General features: G+C 38.5%; 1 protein-coding gene across 1 annotated transcript; it reads right to left on the bottom strand.

The window, feature by feature from the left end:
* Nucleotides 1–67: 67 nt before the first annotated feature.
* On the bottom strand, nt 68–20,989 carry suclg1 (succinate-CoA ligase GDP/ADP-forming subunit alph). The gene is made up of 9 exons (XM_042393724.1): nt 20,882–20,989; nt 18,293–18,393; nt 14,546–14,662; nt 14,076–14,288; nt 13,237–13,294; nt 12,281–12,364; nt 9,910–10,061; nt 5,045–5,233; nt 68–491 (listed from the first exon to the last, which is right to left on the bottom strand). Exons 1-9 carry the CDS (start codon nt 20,913–20,915, stop codon nt 465–467), a joined length of 975 nt encoding a protein of 324 aa, XP_042249658.1. The 5' UTR covers nt 20,916–20,989; the 3' UTR covers nt 68–464.

Genomic DNA, 20,989 nt, shown 5'->3' with positions numbered 1-20,989 from the left:
CTGTTTTCTCAGACATGCCATGAGAAAGTATAGACACACACACAGGAACAGGAACACATCAGGAAAATGATATGAGAAATTTTTCTTATTCAGGTGGACAGCCAGTGAAATGAGTGATGGAATACGTCTTACAGCAGGAGTATAACAGAATGAAACCACCAAGGTTACCATGGCATCCTTCCCTCAGCTGTCAACATTGTATGGAGGAAGAAAACACATCTATAAAGCTCTTACATAGTGTACAATGAGTTCTTTAGGATACCATTAAGACACTATTATTTATTCCGTCTTTATGTGCAAGGTACAAGTTCATGGCAGAAATTACAATATAAACACTATGTGCGCATTTTAGTTGAAATAATCAGGATTTACAGATACTGTAGGGCATATCCACCTCCAGAATCAGGCTGTTCATCTCAATTTCAGGGCAGGGGGGTAAAAGGTTGAGTGCCTTCTCGCACAATTTACAACATCTTCCTCTTCTCAAACTCCTATAGAGATGGACATCAGAGAGGAAAAAGAAAAGAAACAATGTGAAATGAAGAGATAGACAGAAGTGAATGATTTATTCATGCAAAATTCACACAGCTCTGTTTTGATCCTGTGTATCAGATCTGCTGGGGGGGGGGGGGGGGGGGGGGGGGGGGGGGGCAGAGGCGGCTAGAGCTTTGGAGAGCCTGTTGTTTTTCCTGGAGAGTGCAAATCATGTAGCGGGTACGTGTCAGTGAGTTCCAGTCGTCAACATTAAAACAGCTCACTTTCTGTGATGGATAGCGACGACACAGCTGCAAAAATCTGATTTATGTGAGGTTATAGTTGCTGTGTTTATCAGCAGAGTCCAACCATGAGACTATAAATGAGAAAGCATTATGTTAGCCATTAAAAAGGATGTAGCTATTTACATATTCAATTTGGAAAATATCACACAAACCGAAGGATGATAGAATATGTCGTTCCCTGAGAATTTCCCATTTCACAGGGGGGAAAGTAACTTAATGCAAATGTCATTTATCAGGTCTACAGAACACACAAGTACTCATGCACATGTTGGCCCAGTCCACTGAGGCTTGCAGATACCTGAAGGTCTACTGCCACCTTGAGGAGGAAATAGGATCATGTTTATGCAATCTCAAATGCTTGGGAGGCAACCTCCGCCTCACTAAACTCGACTTTTTTGGGAAGGACGAAGGGAATGAGGACACATTTGGGTGGGTGGGTAGATTGGGGAGTTGTGGCTGATTATTAACAGCTCTTTTAACATAATTTTTGCTTTAGAGATGAGGTGGAGTAGGATTCAGTGGGGTCTAGTGATTAGCTTTAAAAGGCATAACAGGACAAAAAGAGAAGAGTAATGGGATGAAAATAGTGACAAGAGAACAGGAGGAGGTGGTTGGCTGCAGACGGAAGCAGACAGTAACTCAAGGGCACAAGACATGAATGATAGCAGCAAGGTAAGAGCAGAGTTGTTTGTGACAGAGGGGGGAAAAAAACAAGACTTTTTGTGTGAGAGAGTCAGATGACTGACAGGGCGAGTCAAGAGGAAGACTGGGAGAGTAAAATGAGGAAAGTGAAGGTTGTCACTCAAAAAGGATGAGAGAAAATACATCTGGATTGAACGGAGGAGAGTGGAAGGAAAACATGACGTAAAAGAAAAGCAAGACATTTACAAGCTAGAAATGACGACAGCTTTGACACACCTAGGGCCAGATGTATGAGGAGTGCAGGTTTCGAATATATGGCATATGCAACACCCTCGACTTCTAGAGTTTTGAGTTTATAAAAAACCAAAAAAAAAAACCCCCACCAAACTTGAGAGTAAATGAGTCTGCCTGCACACATCTGTATACACATGCATGCAAGCTTCACTGTGAATACTGAATGAGCGGGGCAGGATGGTACTATCTGATGTGATTATGAGTTCCAGATATTTTGTAAACAAGTTAAAGGTCATAATTATTCTACCGTGCATATAAATTAAGTCCTTCTCAGATAAACATAGGTTCTCTGATATCTTGTCCATGCACCAGACGCCCTGAAAATTCCATCAGATATCACAGCAAGCACTGCATATTTAATTTTGTTTCAACGTACTGTATGCCATTTTGAATTGCTAACTGTAAGATATAAATGTGAAAAAGAATAAATGATGATATTTAGTAAAGCTAAAATAGAAACTATAAGTGGGCAAAAAGGAGTAAAAGAAATGTTTAATTCCTACACTGTCAGAGTTTCTTAGAAATGCACAGTTTCGGTCATGGATCTTCATCAGGTATAAAAAACAAAACAAAAAACAAAACACCCCCTTTTTTTTTTTTTAGAGCCACAGGCTGCAACAACCAATCAAAAAGGAAGCCAAATCACAAACACTTGAGACATCTATATCATTAGTAATTGATTAAAAAAAAAACATTGTTTAAATGGGACAAACAATATATTTCAAGATCCATAGAATACAAATAAAAAATGGGAATAAAATGGAAATAACCTTAAAGGATCAGTCGATAGGATTTAGTGGCATCAAGCAGTGAGGTTGCAAGTTACAACAAACTGAATATCCCTCACCCTCCAAGCATGTAGGAGAACCTACGGAGGCTGCAAAACTCGTGAACAATGCAAAAAGCCCTCTCTAGAGCCAGTGTTTGGGGCTACTGTAGAAACATGGCGGTACAACATAGAAGAGGAGCCACTCTCTATGTAGATATAAAGGGCTCTCTAAGGTAGCGAAAACACAACAATTCTTATTTTCAGGTGATTATACACTAATTAAAACATACTTATAAATATTATATTCCATTTCTGCCAAGTCCACTCTACTAGATGCCACTAAATTTTACACACTGCACCTTTAAACCTCTTACAGTTGTGAAGATATTTCCAGATTAGATAGTATGAGATGTGCACTTGTTTTTTTGTCCAATCTTCTTCCTAATTTCTCCTATTTGAACTTCTCTTGTTGATAAAAATGACATATTTTGCCTGTTGCCCAAGGTCCATGATCTTGTTGTACGTTGCATTTCTGATAAACTCATTGTTAACAGTTTGTGGGAATTCAACTATTTCTTTTGCATGATGGGCAAAGAAAAAGCAAATCACCAATTTAACTTCCAAGATCTGAAAATATTATTTGGCCTGCTATATTTCACTTTCACCAAATTCTCAAATTTCTAGACATGAAGATGTTATGATTAACAGGGACAGTTGCAGCATTTCTAGCAAGCTTCACTCTTTTCACGCTACATCTGAGTTTCGCAGTGTGTATCTGTAATTATCATGATGATGAAGAATGTGAGGATGTGATTTTATGACTTTGCGGACAAAAGCAATTTTCAACTTTGTACAATTTGGTGATATACAACTTAGAAGTAAGAGCATTATTACTGCCCGCCATCAGACATTTAATTTTATTGATAATCCCTCAAAATTCTACATAAATCTTGTTGATGATGAATGAACTAACACAAAAACCCAGATCCACTGTGGCTGTATGCATAATTCATTAATCCCTGCAAAAGTGGATACATGTGTCAACATATTTAATCAGATGCATGTTTTCACCACTCGTGTGGAGTCTCGTTCAGGTCAGCGGCAGAGCGCACCACCTGAACATCAGAGACTGCGGTCGTCTGCCCACACCCGAAGCATCATGTCTACTCGCTTCTCTTACGTGTTATTACTTCGATTACAGCGGTCAATGAGATTAACAGAGATGTATGAACACAACGTGCAGCAAAATGAGCAGCCACATCGTGCGTTTTTCATCATTACACACAATGATTATGAATTAAACTTTGGGAGGGAAAAAAAATGCGTGTAAATCTATATTGGTGTGCAGTAGTGCCAGCAGTGGTAATGAAAGTATAAGATGATGAATGGGTGTAATACATGCTTTCACTTTATATACATCTTGTTAACAGTGCTTCCCTACAGATAAATTGAAATAAAGAGGCAGTGGTGCCAACAGCTACTCCTAGGGAAAAAAAAAAAAAAAAAAAAAAAATCCGGTTCCAAGTAAACCTTCTCATATTTGTAACTGCTCGATGATGAAAGATGGTGCGACAAGTGACCAGCATCACAAGACTTTTTGTTCAGGAGCCAGAAAGGTGTTCTTGTAGTGCTACACTTGATTATAGCACCTCTTCATTAGCTATGCTGGGTGCCAGTTCTAATTAGCTTGTTTATTCATCTATATAATGAAAATGCAATCTTAATTTTTGTTAAGTTTATTTGTTTAGTATTTCAAAATATAAAAGTAAACTAATTTTCTACCTTTTTTTGTCAATAATCAACAGCTAAAATTAAAAATATGGCTCAAAGTCTTTTCGATTTTTCTATTTCTGATTTAATATGGAAATATTTTGTGTTATATTTGAATTTGGCAGCAACTTTCCAGGCAAAAACTTGAGATTACTGAGAGAGGACAAGGTCAGGAAAAGAGATGCAGACAGAAGACATAAAGCAGTGAAAGGTGAAAAAAACAACAAGGGGAATATGTGAATCTAATATATTTTGGATTATGTTTTACAGAAAGAGAAGTGTTTTTTAGAAAATGTTACTTTGTGCCTGACTGACTGATAAAAGCCTTTTTCAGACATTTTATACATGCCATTGCTGGCTTCATGCATCTGTTCATGTAACGGCTCTTTACCTCACACGCAGGCGTTTGGTACATAAATGTTCATTACAGTTTTATTCAGATATGACAAAACAGTTAAATAAAGAGGAAGTGTTATGTACATGTTACTGGGTCCAACCTCTGAGGATTGCTGTCATGGCTTATTCAGACATGAGACCGACATGTTGAACTACCATCACATTTACATAACACGGTGCATGTCTGAAAGGGATTATAGAGACATTCAGCTCATTTGATAACGCTTTTTAATGATAACTCATTTCTAGGGAAACCTCAGAAAGATCTGTAATCTAGAAAACATGGTCCTGTCCTCTTGCACGCTCCAATGAAACGGTACAATTATCACAATGTCATAATTACTTTCTTTTCGCCTTTGAACATGATGATATCTGCTCGGGAGAAAGGACTCACCTTGAATATAGTGCTGCCCAGCTGGGCAGGGGACATGCTGACTACAACTCCAGCAGATTGCAGGGCTGCAATCTTCTCTTTGGCTCCTCCTTTTCCGCCAGCAATGATGGCGCCGGCGTGGCCCATCCTACGGCCGGGAGGAGCAGTCAGCCCAGCGATGAAGGACACCACGGGCTTTGCATTAGCACCCTGGACGCAACAGTGAGGAGGAAAGAGAAAGAGAAAGGAAAAATGTGAGCATAAAAGGAGGTGAAAAGATACACAGAAGAAGAATAAGCTCGAGGGAAAGTGTGAGGATAAGAAGCACGGAGGAAGGAAGCAAAACAAGGGAGAGGGGAGGGGGGGGGTGTACGAAAATAGCGAGAATTAGTTTTCTGCACCTGCATTTTATTCATTCATTAGAAATCAAACACCCCATGTCCTCCCATTACAGAGCACCCATGATAACAGGCTTGTCTAACCAGCCATCTCTGTCTCAGCCTGCATTATTAAAACAAAGGGTCAATCAAGCCATTTAATTGCATGGGTTGGTGTATGACCAGATAGGGGCTCAGGCTCCTGCCATTTCATATCATCTCATTTCTGAGATGGTAATTAGTCATGCAGGCACTGATTAGCTCAGCGCCTGTCTATGCTGCTTGCTCATTGATGGATGTTACGTTCAACAGTTAAGATCATTTCCAAGGTGAAGAGAGCTAATATTTCATCTTCAGCAATAACATCATAACCAGCAAGAGGGACTGAGTGTGTGTGTGTGCACGTACAGCGGCTAATATTTCATACTTAAGAATAACAACATAATTGTAGAGGACGGCCTTCTGCACGCACACACACACACACGTACGTTTACTTAGGTCACTTTTGGGGGACATTACATAGACTTACATTCATTTCCTGGACTTACCCTAACCCTTACCCTAACATCAGCTTGTTCCCAAATGGGGACATGGCTTTTGTCCCAAATTGGACAAGCCATCCCCAGTTAACTGGTCTTTTGTTTGAAATGTGTCCCTGAAAGTAGGCTAAGTCAGACCCCCCCCCCCCACACACACACAGTCCTGAGCTTTCAACAGCAGCTGTGGTTGATCTGGCAGACTGCTTTCGTAGAGTGAATGTGGCATGTTCAACAGCCAAAGCGATACAGTCAAGGTCCTTCGAAGACGCCCACTTCTGCTGCCATTTCTGCTCCAAATTCAAACCTGACACAGGCAGGAGCAAGATGATAGCAGCTAATATAAACTGCAAATGACTTTAGGTAATTAAGACTAGCAAGACGTATATCCGCCAGAGAGATGTTGAAGACCTTGGCTAGAGATGCACCGCTAATTAGACATTAACACTTGCATGGATAACAGGGAAAGGAAGAGAGAGGAAATATCACTTTAAAGTCCTCTAAATGTTACTAGCATCTGTTCTATGCGCTGAAAAATGCAAGTCTGAAACAAATTAGCACCAAACGCCACTTAGTGTTCTGAAGTCAAATCACGTTATGAATAAACAAACCGCCCTCGTGTGAATCAAGTCTTAAATCTACCTCAAACGAAAGGGGTTTAATTACTCTATTAATCCCTGCCTCCCTGGATACTAAGTGCTAACAATGCATACAAGAAGGGGAGTCGTGCGACCGTTCCCTTTACCCGTCTTTTGTCTTCCACTGTTAGCGGTTCAGATATATTACCTTAATTATGAGACCAATAGGGTGTTTCCCCCACCTCAGTGTGTCAACATGACTGGAGGAGGGCTTTGTTCTATAAACACAGAACAGCTTGCTCCAAGGTGAGGAATTGTATTCACAAGCTTAAAAAGCCAAACCAAGACAATAAACATGACAGGTAGGTATGAATAAAACTGGCATGTGTGCGTACACGTGGAGCCCACCATCACTATTCAAACCTCAGTCCTCCTTCAGACTACAGCCTACGCGGGTTTGCAGTGTTGTTTCCACAGAATTACAGGAGGTTTAGCTAAGCTCAATGGAGACGGGCGGCTGGGTGAAAAGTCAAGAGGCTCAAAAAAAAAAAAAAAAAACCTCCACGGTAGCTTAGGTGCCAATTTCTCTGACCTACTTGATATGCATGAAGCAAATTGTAATATGCTTATTCTGTGTAAAACTTATTTATGACTTCAGAAATCCTGTGAAACTGCAGCAATGATAGACAGACCTTTGATTCAGGTGACTTTTAAGATCATATAATGTCTGCAAGCATCGCAAACACTGATGAAGACTGAACCTTGAAATATGTCCTGCATCATAAAGTCTGACAGCAGAACCTAGTGGGATGTATGAGGTTGTTTTCTTGAATTTTACTGAATTAAGGCGTCGGTAGATAAACAGTCTGCAGTAACTCAACTGGAACATTGATGGATGCTTGAATCAATACTTCTTCCTCTTTTTGCTAAAATGTGTCCTTCTCAAATAGGAGTTCAATATATTTAATGTTGCATGACACAAATCAATCACGACTCTGGACTTAATTTTACTGAGCATTTGATACATAATGTGTTCCCATGTGGCAGGGTCTGTCAAGCTAATGTGAAATGCAATGTCTTAAAAAGGCCCTGAAAACATATTATCTCAGTCAAAGTCACAGATCAAGTACAAACAGATGTGGTCCAACATTGAGTTCAGTTTTCTGCCAAAGTTAGAGTAGTTTTGGTTGTTTCATTTGAGAGATTTCTGTCTTTGCTGTTTTGTCGGAGCTCGTCTCACTGCTTTGAAGTGGTCAGTACTCAGTGATAACTGGACTGAATTGCCATTTTGTCTCACTTCGTTCAGTCAGCCTCGAACATTATGTTCATGGAAGCAGGTTTTTTTTTTGGCCTGGGCATTCAGTAGCAAGTGACATATCTGTCATTGTCAGTTAACACGGAAGATGCGGTAGTGGTTGCTAAGAGCGATTAATGTAACGTCTTTCACGTTGATCAAAATAACATGTCAATTTAAGAGTTATTTCTGTATGTGTCAACAGAACTTTTCCAGCTGTGTCAATCTCATCCACACCTTTTGTCCTTTTTCTGTTGTTATGCTTCATGAATGTAATTAAGAAGCTAAATAGCTATGTAGGAAGATGATGTCGCCATTCTTAATCACACCTACTAAGGTCTGAATGGTCAACTGTTTCTCTGACAAGTGGAAATAACCATCAATGAGCACGACGCCAGACTTATTTGTGGAACAAACTGGAGATGTAGGCAGTGATTCAGTCTGGAACCAGGCTGTCGTGTACTTTCTGAGCACCAAGATCCAGATTTAGCAGCATTTGAATCAAAATGAGATGACAGTTGTTGGGTTGTTTGCTTATGTTCCCAGACCACTGTCAATAAAATATTTTCAAATCACACCCACACACACACTCCAGATGAAGCACACCATCTGAGTTTTGAGTGTGAAACTTTTAATCAGTAATAACCCCCCCCCCCTCCCCACCAAAAAAAAGAAAGTAACAATGACTGCTGCATATTTAGTCATAAATATTTAAGGTTAAAGAAAAAACTTGAAATGAAATCAAGTTTTCAGTGGCTTCAAAGACCCAGTCACATAAAGGATGGTAATAATACTGACCACGAAAACGACTTCAATTTGTAATCATAACAGCCCAGAACCCTCATTCATTCTCTAAATGCAGATTTTGATCACGCATGAGTACGCAACATGTTGACTGATTTATCTTGCCAACTAAAAGCTAAAAATTAATTTCACAGGTCACATATTCAAAGGTTTCTCCTTACAATACATCAATGTGCAAACTGGTTAATCTTCTTGATCGTCAGAGAGCAGAAATAATCTATAATCAAGATTAGATATTCAGTATTTTGTAATATTTATTTATTTTGACAGACTTTACTGAGCTCACCTAGCGCTCCTTTCCAGCAACACTGTGTTTCACATTAATACAAAATTCACAGATGGTAGCTGCCCTAGGTTAGTGTATTGGTGACTTGAATTCAAATGTATTCAAATCAAGAAAAGTTAAGTTTGAAAGTAAAAACAATGTCTGCAGGCTTCCGTTTGAGCTTTCTGCTACTCTTAACGATTAAAAACGAGGTCTGAGTACACCATTTCATGTATGTCATGTTCTACACAATTGACTTTCAACGGAAGATCTGCTCTGCTGGGCTTTTTCATGCGTGTGTTTCATTTGAACTGTCCCCACGCTGTCAACACTTTGGGTGATTGGGTGGGTGGGGGAGGTGTTTGTACTTTATTTGTTGGGTGAGAGAAGTTATTCTCCTGAGACGCCAGCGGGAGATTTGCATGCATTAGAGCAGCCGAGGGCAAATCAAATCCATTTCTCAGCTCGAGAGCAACGTAGGCGCGCGCACACACACACATACACACACAGAAACAAACACATACACGCTGAAAAATTAACAGAATAGGAGTCATCCACAAGGAGCAAAATGCCAAGTACAGGGCTGCCGAAGTTCAAAATGTCAATTACAAGTTCCTCAGGCACTTGGCTGAATGAGCCCATCGTCGCCTTACTGCTCTTTATCACATGTGAGCATCACAAAAGGCTCGTCAACAATGCGGATTTGTAGAATACGCCCTGTGACTCATACCTTCGTCCCATCTGTCTCTCTTTCTCATGCAAATCACACGGACATTGAAAACTAAAAGAGAAAGCTCAAGGCTGTCATCAGAAAAGAAAACACACTTCCATAGTTCCACCTTGTTCTTGATGCATGATGGTTCCCAATGTTCACCATTGCTGATAGATTTGAAAGGGTATGACTAAGAGCTAATTCAGAGAAGGATACATTTTTTATATGTACACATATCTGCAGAGGTTGAAGCACTGTAGAATATGATATTACAAGGACAGTGAAGTAAATAATGGGTGTCCAGTGTGTTATTTCCTTACAGAGTTGTGCTGTTTCAGGTACTCCGCTGCGTTCTCCTCAGCATTGCCTCCGATCTCTCCGATAAGGATGATGCCCTCTGTCTTAGGATCGTGCAGGAACACCTCCAGACAGTCTATGAAGTTTGTACCGTTGAATGGATCCCCACCAATACCTTGCAGGAGACAAAGCAGACACTTGTTATATACTCAAGACCCTCACAGGATAATTCCAGTGAATATTAAGAGGATCACACAGCTGTTCAGACTGAGAGAGACTTTATGCCTGATATGATCATCCTAACAGCACTGAGACTCTTCACAGTTGGTCATTAAGTTTGCCTGATATTTCTAGATGGATTTACTTTCAGCATAACGTGTGTATTCCATATTTCAACTTTTATTCCCTTTTACTGAAGAATTCAAGCTTCTCTTTCATTGAACAACATCCTGACAACCATTTTATTAACAACATACTTACAGTGGCTTCACAAATATTCAGACTTCTTTACTTTTTGCACACTTTGCTACTGAGAGATGTATTTTTCTTATTTTTTAATACATTTTTTAAAATTCTAAAAATTTCTTTTTTGCTTTTGAGATTAGGGGTTATTGAGTGTACAATTAATTGCCAAAAACTGTAATCAATTCTAAACCAGTGATGACTGCCTTTAACCATTTGGGGCAGTGAAAAAAAAAAGCTGAAAACACAACACTGACATGATCACCTTTGTATGGAACAGCATTAGCATTTGGAATCGTGTTGATGTCCGCCAGGTGAAGCTTTACAAAGTCACTGTATATTCTCAACATTTTGTGAGAGATAATGTTTAAGTTAATATCACTTTGCCTGATGGTATAATTGTTCCAAATCATGTTTACCTCTGCATGGCAGTTTAAGGTTTCCTTTCATATCAAAGAGACGCCAATGGACATGACTTAAGAAGCTCATCCAAATTACTAGAGTCCAATAATAATTTTCTAAATTTATTTCCACCGAAAATTACTACATGCTCTATAAAAGCATGAGCAAACGTCCACAAGACAAATCTTCACAGACAAAACGTCACCTAAATTTATATTCATACCATTAAAAAACCTGGCAACACCAAGAAGAAAAATTACATGAATAATAATCAAAGAGAACCACATTACCAGCAACACAGATGACAGTGATATTAAATATTGTATTAACTATAATTTGCTGTAGCCCTTAGGTCATGCTGAGACTTAAGAAGTCGCTAGCAGAACTACCAATAAACCCCCTTAATGAACTTTACAATATTTAATATTATTGCGGCACTGGTTTTATGAAGTCTGGCTGGAGGACACTTCATAATTAAAATGTCTAAATAATAATGAAGCCAAGTTGTTTTTCAGTTAATTCGGGTGTCCAACCGGCTCTCTAGTATAGATTTTCCGGCGGCAGATAAGTTGGCCAAAAAGATTTGTTTATATAAAACAGTTGATCTTATATCTGTAGTGTTGCCAAGAGGTAATAGAGCCGAACATGTTAGTATCATCACAGTGTGTCTTGATCTTCAGATGACATTAAAACTATATATAGCTGCATTCAGAGAACAGAGTGGTCGACTGATTATTTCACTTAGAATGACAATAAGAACTAAACCAGGTCAATGAATGAAGAAGTTAGTTAGTGAAATTAATTTCTGAACACAGAAAAAACATTGTTCCATATTATGTGGAGTTCAGTTTCGAAGAAATCAGTAAATTACTGGAAAAAAGGCTGTGAGGAATCATGTGGAAAAATGTGGGGTAATAGTAGGACAAGCAGGTACTGATGAGTTCAGACGTTTTAAAACATAAGCTCTATGCCTCAGTTCGTGTTAACATTGTGGCCTTGACTGCAGCAACACTGACAACGACGACAAGAGACTCAAGTTCGATCTCATCAAGAGGAGCATGGACTGAAAAAGAAGAGGAAGCAAAAAGGCATTTATAGAAAGAGTGCTCCATGAATGGTTTGTCTTCTTAAAGAGAACTGAAGAAGAGCTGCTTGGATTCACAGAATATTTTAACTCTAATGTGGTCATTTGGTTTTCATTCCCTCCGTTTCAATTATGTGATATAAAAAAAAAAATCACAGGTTTTACTCCTAAGGTTTGTGCGGGTAAAAAAAAATAAATATTGCCTGGTAGTGGATCGGAGATGAAACCCATTTTGCTCACGATTTGCAGGACAAAGAAATTCGAAATAGGCTTTTAAAGTTTCTACTTGCATCTGAGCCTCAGATTTAAGAGGGAGTCAGGTAAGATGTTCATGCAGGGTTTTATATCTAGTGTCTCAGTGTAGAATAAACAGCAGCCTTTTCTGAGAGCTGTGACACTGCGTGCTAAATTTAAATTCAATATGCCACAGGTCACTGGTAGCTTACCAATGCAGAGTGACTGGCCCAGGCCGACTTGTGTAGTTTGGTGCACAGCTTCATATGTCAAGGTACCGGATCTAGACACAATGCCTGAAAGAGAAATTCAGAAAACACGTTGTTATTTTTGTCAAAACACAACTGAATTAAAAAAAAAAAATTATACGCACACTCTTTTTAATTAGCTTTTCGTCAGAGATCTTCTTCAAGGTCTCTGACCAAAACCTTGCTGATTAAAAAGATTCTTGCACAGATTTGAGTGTATGATGCGTTTTTTTATTCAGTTTGATTTTTTTTTTTTTTTTTAACTCCAGCACCTCAGCAGACTCTGAGTAAGCAGTGTGTTTTACTCTCTATTGTCAAAACACAACTAAAACGCTGCCTCAATCAAGGGTTGTAAAATATAAAATGCGGCCGTCCTTTTCTGTCCCACTATAACTCAATCATTTCAACATGACAGCAACAAAAGAGATCACTAACACAACACAACACTGTAACAGCTGTTCTTTCTATGCTCTGGGAGTGATGGCAGTCGATTTAGTATAAAACAGTCTTCCTGTAAAGGCTCACTGGCCAGCAGCAGCACACGCAGCTTATCAAGCTGTCAACAGCAGAAGCTTCATCTAAGATTTAAGTACAGTGCTGTAAAAAAAGTTTAATTTGGGATGAAAGGCATTAGTATGAATACATCTTCTTCTGTTCTACTTCGTTCTTCAGTCATTGAGAGGCAGGAAGAGTTGTTGGAGAACCTTGAGTCAGCAGGTGAATTTCTGTTTATGGACACATTTAATGTATTCTCTCATTAAAAAAATAGCCCATATAATTTAAAGATAAAGATAAAGGTTTGGATTTCATTTCAGGAGAACATTTAACTTTTAACAAATCCGGATAAAGTGTTTCCATTCAAGTTTTAAGTCTGTATTATAAATTGTAATTAATTCTAAAAACAATAAGGAAAATCTTACCAATCCTTCCTTTCTTGTGAATGTGGCCTGGCATGATCCCAATCTTGCACTCGCCAGGCTGCATATAAAAGTTTTAAAAGTTTTCAATGACAAACATTCATCATAAGATACATGCATACATACTCCTGCTTGATATATCACTGGAAATGTTCTTGACACTCGTTTCATAACTTTAAACTCAGCGTCCGATCAAGTTTAGTTTAAGAAAAACTACACAAGATTTACGTAATATCTTACTTGTTTCTATGCTATGAGCTCATTGTAAATAAACCACAAAAGAATCATTGAGTATGCGCCGCACGAATTCTCATGAGAACTAAAAAGTTTTCTTTGTCAGAATTCATTAAAAAAAGAAAAGTCTCTGCACACCTGATTATGCAACAGTTGCGTCGGAGGAAAATACCTTGAAAACAATGAGAAAAACTCATTCAGGTGTCCTGATGAAGGTCGTACAGACTGAAACTAATAAATATTCCAGCAGTAAGGGAGACAGAGTGTGGGAGTTTTTCTTATTGTTTTCTTTGTCAGAATTCTAAATTCATTATATATTAAAATCCAAAAAAGATGATTTGTTCGAGCAAAATAACCAAAACTATTATTTATTGTCAAAAAACACAAACAATCAGTATAACAGTATAAATAAATCAAGCTGCTTTAAAACTTGAGTATGACTGCGCAGCATTTAATAAATTTAAGTTTAAAAAGCAACAGAAAATTAATGTATTAAATCTGAATTACACCTGCTCCCTTGAGAGGGAGTTTGTGCTTTCAGCCACAACCGAATAAACTAAAACGTACAGTATGTGTGTCAGTGTGTGTGTGTGTGTGTGTGTACTTACATTGATGACTCCTGGGCAGTTGGGGCCTATGAGGCGGGTGGTGCCCTGGCGCAGGAGCTTATGTTTAACTTTCACCATGTCCTGCTGGGGGATACCCTCAGTGATGCAGACCACCAGGGGCATCTCGGCGTCAATGGCCTCGATGATAGCTGCCGCCGCAAATGGAGGGGGCACATAAATCACAGTGGCATCTGCTCCTGTGCCCTGCCTTGCCTGAGGTGAGGGGAAAAAAAGGCATTGGTGGTGATATCAAAAATGGAAAGTCTAAAAGTTATGAAATAGTGCCACCTAATGTTTATTTTAAAAAAAAAACATTTTTTTTTTCAAGTGTCAGTCTTTCACAGGATGTTGCCAGCAAATCTGTCAGATCCATGAAACACATTTCAGCTTTTGATATATTTTACTTGTGATTTCAAGTTTCACAAGAGCAGCTTCAAATGTCAACAGATGTTATAAGGAGTCACACCTACCTCCTTCACTGAATTGAAGACAGGTAGGCCGAGGTGAGTCTTACCACCCTTGCCGGGGGAAACACCTCCGACTAACTGGGAGCCATAGTCGAGAGCCTGCTGACTGTGAAACGTTCCCTAGATGGAGAGAGAGGAGTCAGCGTGTGTGTGTGAGTGTGTAATGAAGTGGGGTACAGCCACTTCTGTGGCGTCAACCTTGAGATATCATTCCAGACAGAGAGGAAGGAGGAAATATGCTGCCATCCAGGATTAATCACCTGTGCTGAGTAAAGGGATGGATACAGAAAGTGAGGCTGAGCTCTTCTGGGGATGTACTGTAGGTACTGGTAAATATATTCAATGAGAAGGAATCGAAATGTTCTTGACAGATAAATAATGATGTAAGCTTAGTTTAATCTCCTCACAGAACAGTTGAAAAACAAATCAAAAAGAGGCTTTGGATATTCTCCAACACAGACTGTAAAATATCTCCCGAGACAGAGAAATCTTTCAAATGCTGTCACTCTCATGTAGGCTAAAGGTACTCACTCCTCTGTCTGTGCTCGCAGGGCTGGATTAACCCGTTAGAAGGACCTGGGCAGAAACAAGTTTTGTAGGGCTGTAGTCTGCTGGTCGACTGGTCGATTAGTTGGTTGATATGCTCTTGTCCGACTAAATTCTCATTGGTCGAATAATCTCGCCCAACCTAATGGAGACCACTGGGTCTAACTGTACTCAACGTTTATTGAACGTGCTGAACGTTTACTGAATCTGTGTTTCTCCATAATGACGCAACGAGAACCCCCACCAGGCGAAAAAAAAAGAAAAAATTATATATAATTCAGTTATTCTGTGATAATTAAGCCCAAATTACGACAAAGTAATTTTGATACAGACAACTTTGGGCCTTCGCGGCACCTCCGGATCTGGTGCAGTTGCCCGACTGATAATCTAGTCTTGCATACTTGTGTAAAGTTGCAGATAAAATGTGGTACTGTTTCACTCTGTTATATTACACTACATTGCGGTTTGTACTTCAAACCTCCTAAACCTCACCACTCCACCGGTGGTGCGTGCAACTATTTTTTCCCCCATAAAAAAGGGTTTTTTGGGGGGGATGCTGTACACACTGTAAAACCCCCTGAGGCAAATCTGTGATTGTGATATTGGGGTATATAAATTGACTTGACTAAAAAACGATTAACTTTGTTCAAACATACATAATTTAAATTCAGTGGAGATCCCAACTTTTCTAAAGAAACCAGATATGTCAGGCTGCATTTGAGGAAACGTCGATAAAATCATGCACAAAACATACTGAACATCTCAAACTGATGAAACAGTCTTGGGTTTAAATAGTTCACTCAGTTTAAACTTCATGACGTTTTAATGAAGATTTGGAACGAGCTGATACAGATCGTATATGTTAAACTACCAGAAAATATACTGTAAAACTAGAATAAGATGATCTTTTTCCCCAACTTAACAGGAAGAACTGGAAAACTGGACGTTAAAAGGTTAATATCTAACCATAAGATACTGGTGTAGGTATACTAAACCAGCTGTTAGTACTTTTGTTTCATAGCGCTCTAAATTTGTTACACACATCTCTATCAGGCTCAGTTTAAAATGAAAATAAACAATATAATGCATCAGTACCACTAAAGGGATTAGGATATGTTTTGGGAGGTAAAATAATTTGAATGAATCTCATTGTACTTTCCCAGAGCAAATTAACGCATCAATGCGGTCTATATTGATTTCATAAGAACAAATCCTATCAGTCAGTAGTGTGTTAATTATTACTGAAGATGCTGAAACAATGTAGATAAAGTAGCCAAGGGTCATAACTAAAGGCATTAATAAATGACCTAATGTAAAAATTATACCTAGTCTATTAAGAGGAATTAGAAGCTATGCATTTTCCACTGTTGTAATACACTCTTTCACCCTGCTAACTTTGCTGTTTTTGCCCGTCATTATTATCGCAAATGTTGGGACAATAAATTTGAAAAATGGTTTGCTTATCAAGCCAAGAGACACGACAATGTGCACTCAATAGCACTTGCTTCATTTCTCATCCTTTTCTAATTACCCGGAGTGTTCACTGGAACTATATTTAACAACCTTTTATTATGTTGAAGAGAAAATGGGAGATGAAAAATGGAATGTGCGCAAGGACAGAGGGGGGATATAAATCTGTAAAGTCCACGTTTTCTGGCTTGTTGAACACACTTGCCAAGATTTTTATTCCCCTTGACTGCACATGGTGCAAAGTGAATCACCTGAGCTTTTTCATGCTCTTGAAAAATGACACTCTGCCACACAAAGTTATTATTATTGACTGAAACAATGACTAAGGGCAGACATGGGCAAAAAAACTGAAGTCAAAGTAAAAATGAAAGTTTGTTTTCTCCGAAGCTGGCTGTAATAATAAAAAAGAACGACCCTGATTCACAGGTCTTTAAGGGAAAGAAACAACTTGAGCAACAGTTACACTAATACAACAGTGCAGTATTTACTGATCCAAGGACACGTTTCAGCATTTACACAAAAACAGTAACACATACTGCTGATATACTACAAATCTTCATAAAATTACTTTAATCAAAACATTTTTACGCTTTGCCTGAAATTCATTTACTTAAACTTAATATTTACTTACCTTGTATTATACTTTATGTTGTAATTCTGTATTTGCATATTGTAATACTGCTATTTAAATATACATTGTGTTATGTTAATATTGTACTGCTGCTTCTTGTCTGCTCTGTGCACACAGCTCCATCCTGGAAGAGGAATCACTCAATTACAGCTCTTCCTGACATTTCTTTCATATAATTTTTTTCTCCTGTAAAAATGTGTGTGAACCTGTTTCGTGTGTGAATTAAGTGTCTAAGGATACAGGATGCTGTAGGTCATATAGATTATTGAGTCATCTAAGACAAACTTATAATGTTAGGCTGTATAAATGAGATTAAATTGACTTGAATTGAGTTTATGAAATCAAACCTGCAACAACTTATTTTTTTGGCCACTTGGAGGCAGCAAAAACAAGCTGTAAGTAAAAAACTGACCTTTAAATATCACCTTTAAAGTTGGTATGTCGAACTTATGAGCAAACCGTTACACATCCAAATGATATTGAGGAACATGCATTCATTCAGATTTGTGTATGTATCCACCCAATGAATTTAAGTCAATTTTTACTCTTCTTTTAGCTTTGTTTTGGTCTCCATTAACACCTGAGAAAAACATCTGGCTCTTTAGCTGCTAAATGCAGCAATATGTTCACCAGCTAGTCGCTAACTTTGTCTGTCTGCTGTTTGGTGCTGTGCAGGCAGCACACAGTATGCCAAAAACAATGATATGAGAGCAGGTCAAGTTAAAGTTGCAGGCTGGAAAACCAAAACAATGAGCTGTAAGACGCTACAAAGTTGCGTAGAGCTGAAGGGAACTGCAGAGTTGGGTGATAATTCTCTTGGGATTCATCACTATGAGCGACCATTATAATAATGTGTTAAGTTAGGAAAATATTTATTTTAGCTGCTTTAATGTAAAAACTTATGTATGAAAATAGTAAACTTTTATAATGTCTCATCTGTATTTGGCTTTGTAATATGGGAGACACTTTGACACACAAAAATGAGGAATTAACTGTGTGTGTGTATAGAAAGGAAAAACTGAGATTACACAACAAGATTACAGTAACTTAATCCTATGTGAAGCAATACTATAAAGAATTGGTAACGAGTTTTGAGTACAAACCTGTTTCCCTGTAAAACCTTGGCAGATGACCTTCGTGTTCTTGTTGATGTAGAGGTTCTTTCTTGATCCCGTATAACAGTGCCTGACTCCACTTTGCTGCACTGAAGCGAGAAAAGAGAAAGCAGGCAACACAGGGAGACTTTAGGTGACATTTCTTCACATATAAATAGACAATATTCACCATGGAAACCATACAAATATGAAATCTTTCTAGCCACTTGTTCTTTGAAAAGGAGGACAATAAGTGTCTGCACATCTGATACAAAAACACATTCAGTACAACAAAAAGCAATGATTTGGAGGTGTAGCAATCTCTACAAAATCAAAGATTCTCTAAAACTTTTCCAGCAATAGAAAAGTTCAGTTTTCTATTTCATAGTAAAAGACAAAGATCACAGCTGTCTATTCACTTTCTTCCAAGAAATTATTCTTTGGATTTTAAAACCAATAGTGTTTTGGCAACAAACTATTTGCTTCTGCAACAATGTTTTATATTTTCACCTTTCTTTAGACTTGGCAGATGACTTTTACTGTCCCTGTGAACACAAACAAGTTTTCTAGGATTTACTACGAATATTTTTAATTTGGAATGGTTGCTTAATGCTATGGAGCTGTTATGGTGTAACTACAGAGGGAAATAAGACACATGACAACACATTATGTCTAATTACACTGTTTTGAAGTGTTGTACTATAATCTCCACAGACAATGCCAGTGCTATCAATTTAGATAACTGCAAGCTTAAACTGCTTGCAGGTATTTAACACCATATCTTGGAAGTGGATAGTGCTGCAGTAGAATGTAATGCTGCACTTTAACATTCTTCAGAGCTGCATTAATCTGTCTTTTATACATTGACGTTGCATTAATGATTACATGTAATGTGAACGGAAACAGTCATTGGGACAAACTCAGAAAATTATCACACAAGCTCTGCAGTTTTTTAGCTCAATGTTTTGCTTTTCCTGCCAGCACATTCACTGTATGGTTCAGTTCAGTATCACAACTCTCAGCAAATCTTTTCGCAGCAGCTGTTTTTAAATCCCAGACACATTAAGCGGCGAGACACATTCAGGTCAAAGTGCAACTGAGGAGTCTTTGTCAAGTTTTACATCTCCTGCAAGACAACAACTGGGAGTTGTGTGACGTACCTGACTTTACAGGTTTAACTACATTAGCAACATGCAGCACGATGCACAACATCAACCTGAGAAACTATAGATAGTAACTGGTTAGAGAGATGTTTAAAAAGAGATTTTAATATTGTTTCACAGGTCTTAAGTCATACGTTTCTCTTTGCATCACTTTTCCACACAATTTTAAACTACCACCTAAGTTTTTATTTAAACTAGCAGACAGTATGAATTAAATTTATAGTGTAAAACTCATCGTATATAGCTGTAACTACCCTTTGAATGACTTGAACATAAAAAGAAAAATTGTTATTTTGCACTCAAAAAACTTGATGATTGATCAATCGACTATCAAAATGGCAATTTGATCAATTATTTAAGTAATTCATAAAGCAAAGACTCCAAACATCTGCTGGTTCCATGACATCTTGGCATATAGGAACTTGTGGGGGCTTTTTTTCCCCAACAGTTTCTTATGTTTTAAAAACTAAATGATAAACCAAGTTACTGAAAGCTGCAGCTTCAGGGTTGCTATACAAGTAATCATTCATCTTCCCTTCAAAAACATGATAGCAAACCTTGACCTCTATGAGCAAAACCAGAATACATTCCCACTGACTTCCACTCTTCAGTATACTGGTCTTCACAAACTCTCTCCCTCTTTAAAGGCTAAAAAAAAGGGGAGTACTGGACGAAAATTGATAATTAAAAGATAATATAATTTAAGGAAGAAAGACAATTTGACGACTATCTCTTCCGTATAGTATAGAAGATAAATGACTTTCTATCAGGAGGACTTTATTGAAAGATTTGAGAGTGTAACATATGTTTTTACATTCAGGCAATCAGGACAGAAGCAGGGCCTAACATAACCCAAGAGTGTCAGTCCTCAGTTGACTGAACTTTGGTCCTCTTCAGTGCCTCAGTCACACAACTTATCAATGAAACTGTACAAAGTTCAGTTGTTCACTCGGTGTCCTAACAAAGTGACAATTAATACAGTAACCTTGTCCTTTAATATAAACAACTGACATCAACTGTACTCTTGTCAAAGCACAGTCTGAAGCTGACTTTTCTGCAGACAGGCTGCTGACAAGAGTCACTGTACAGCTGAATTAGCTGCTTTCAATCACAGCCGGGTGGAAACTAAAGATGAGCAACTCGCACAAAATAAGTTAAACACGGTAAACGGACACGACACATTAAGTCAAGGGGTCGTGCAAGGTCAAAAATAAATACTTGCTCTGGTGTCGTGTGTGCAAAAGCTGGCAGGAGGTTAAAGTCAGACTGTGGCTGGACGTTAGCACAAAGCTAGCTAGTTAGCAGCCCTGAGGAGCTCTGCCGGCAAAGCTCAGCTAATGTACAGCACAGAGCTAATGGGTATATTTATTTGTACAGAAAGTAAACTATCAAACAGTTTAACCGATCAGCACCAAGGTTTATTAGTAATACTTACAAAGCAGCCTGGCAAACAACCTGCTGTGAGACATCTTCGGTCATTCACCAATGACAACCGGAGGCTGAGGACCTGGCACACGGATTTTTAGCTGGCTACAAATATCGC

The sequence above is a fragment of the Thunnus maccoyii genome, chromosome 2, assembly GCF_910596095.1.
Source record: "Thunnus maccoyii chromosome 2, fThuMac1.1, whole genome shotgun sequence".
Lineage (NCBI taxonomy): Eukaryota > Metazoa > Chordata > Actinopteri > Scombriformes > Scombridae > Thunnus > Thunnus maccoyii.
Note: the sequence above shows the minus strand (reverse complement) of the source record. Positions and strands in the feature narration are given on the sequence as shown.

Bases quoted from the DNA above. Each gene is read 5' to 3' on its own strand.
- suclg1 (XM_042393724.1), bottom strand. From the start codon at position 20,915: ATGTCTCACAGCAGGTTGTTTGCCAGGCTGCTTT. The intron at 18,394-20,881 runs GTAAGTATTACT...TTCTCGCTTCAG, and splicing joins GTTGTTTGCCAGGCTGCTTT to TGCAGCAAAGTGGAGTCAGG. The intron at 12,365-13,236 runs GTAAGATTTTCC...TTTCTCTTTCAG, and splicing joins TCACAAGAAAGGAAGGATTG to GCATTGTGTCTAGATCCGGT.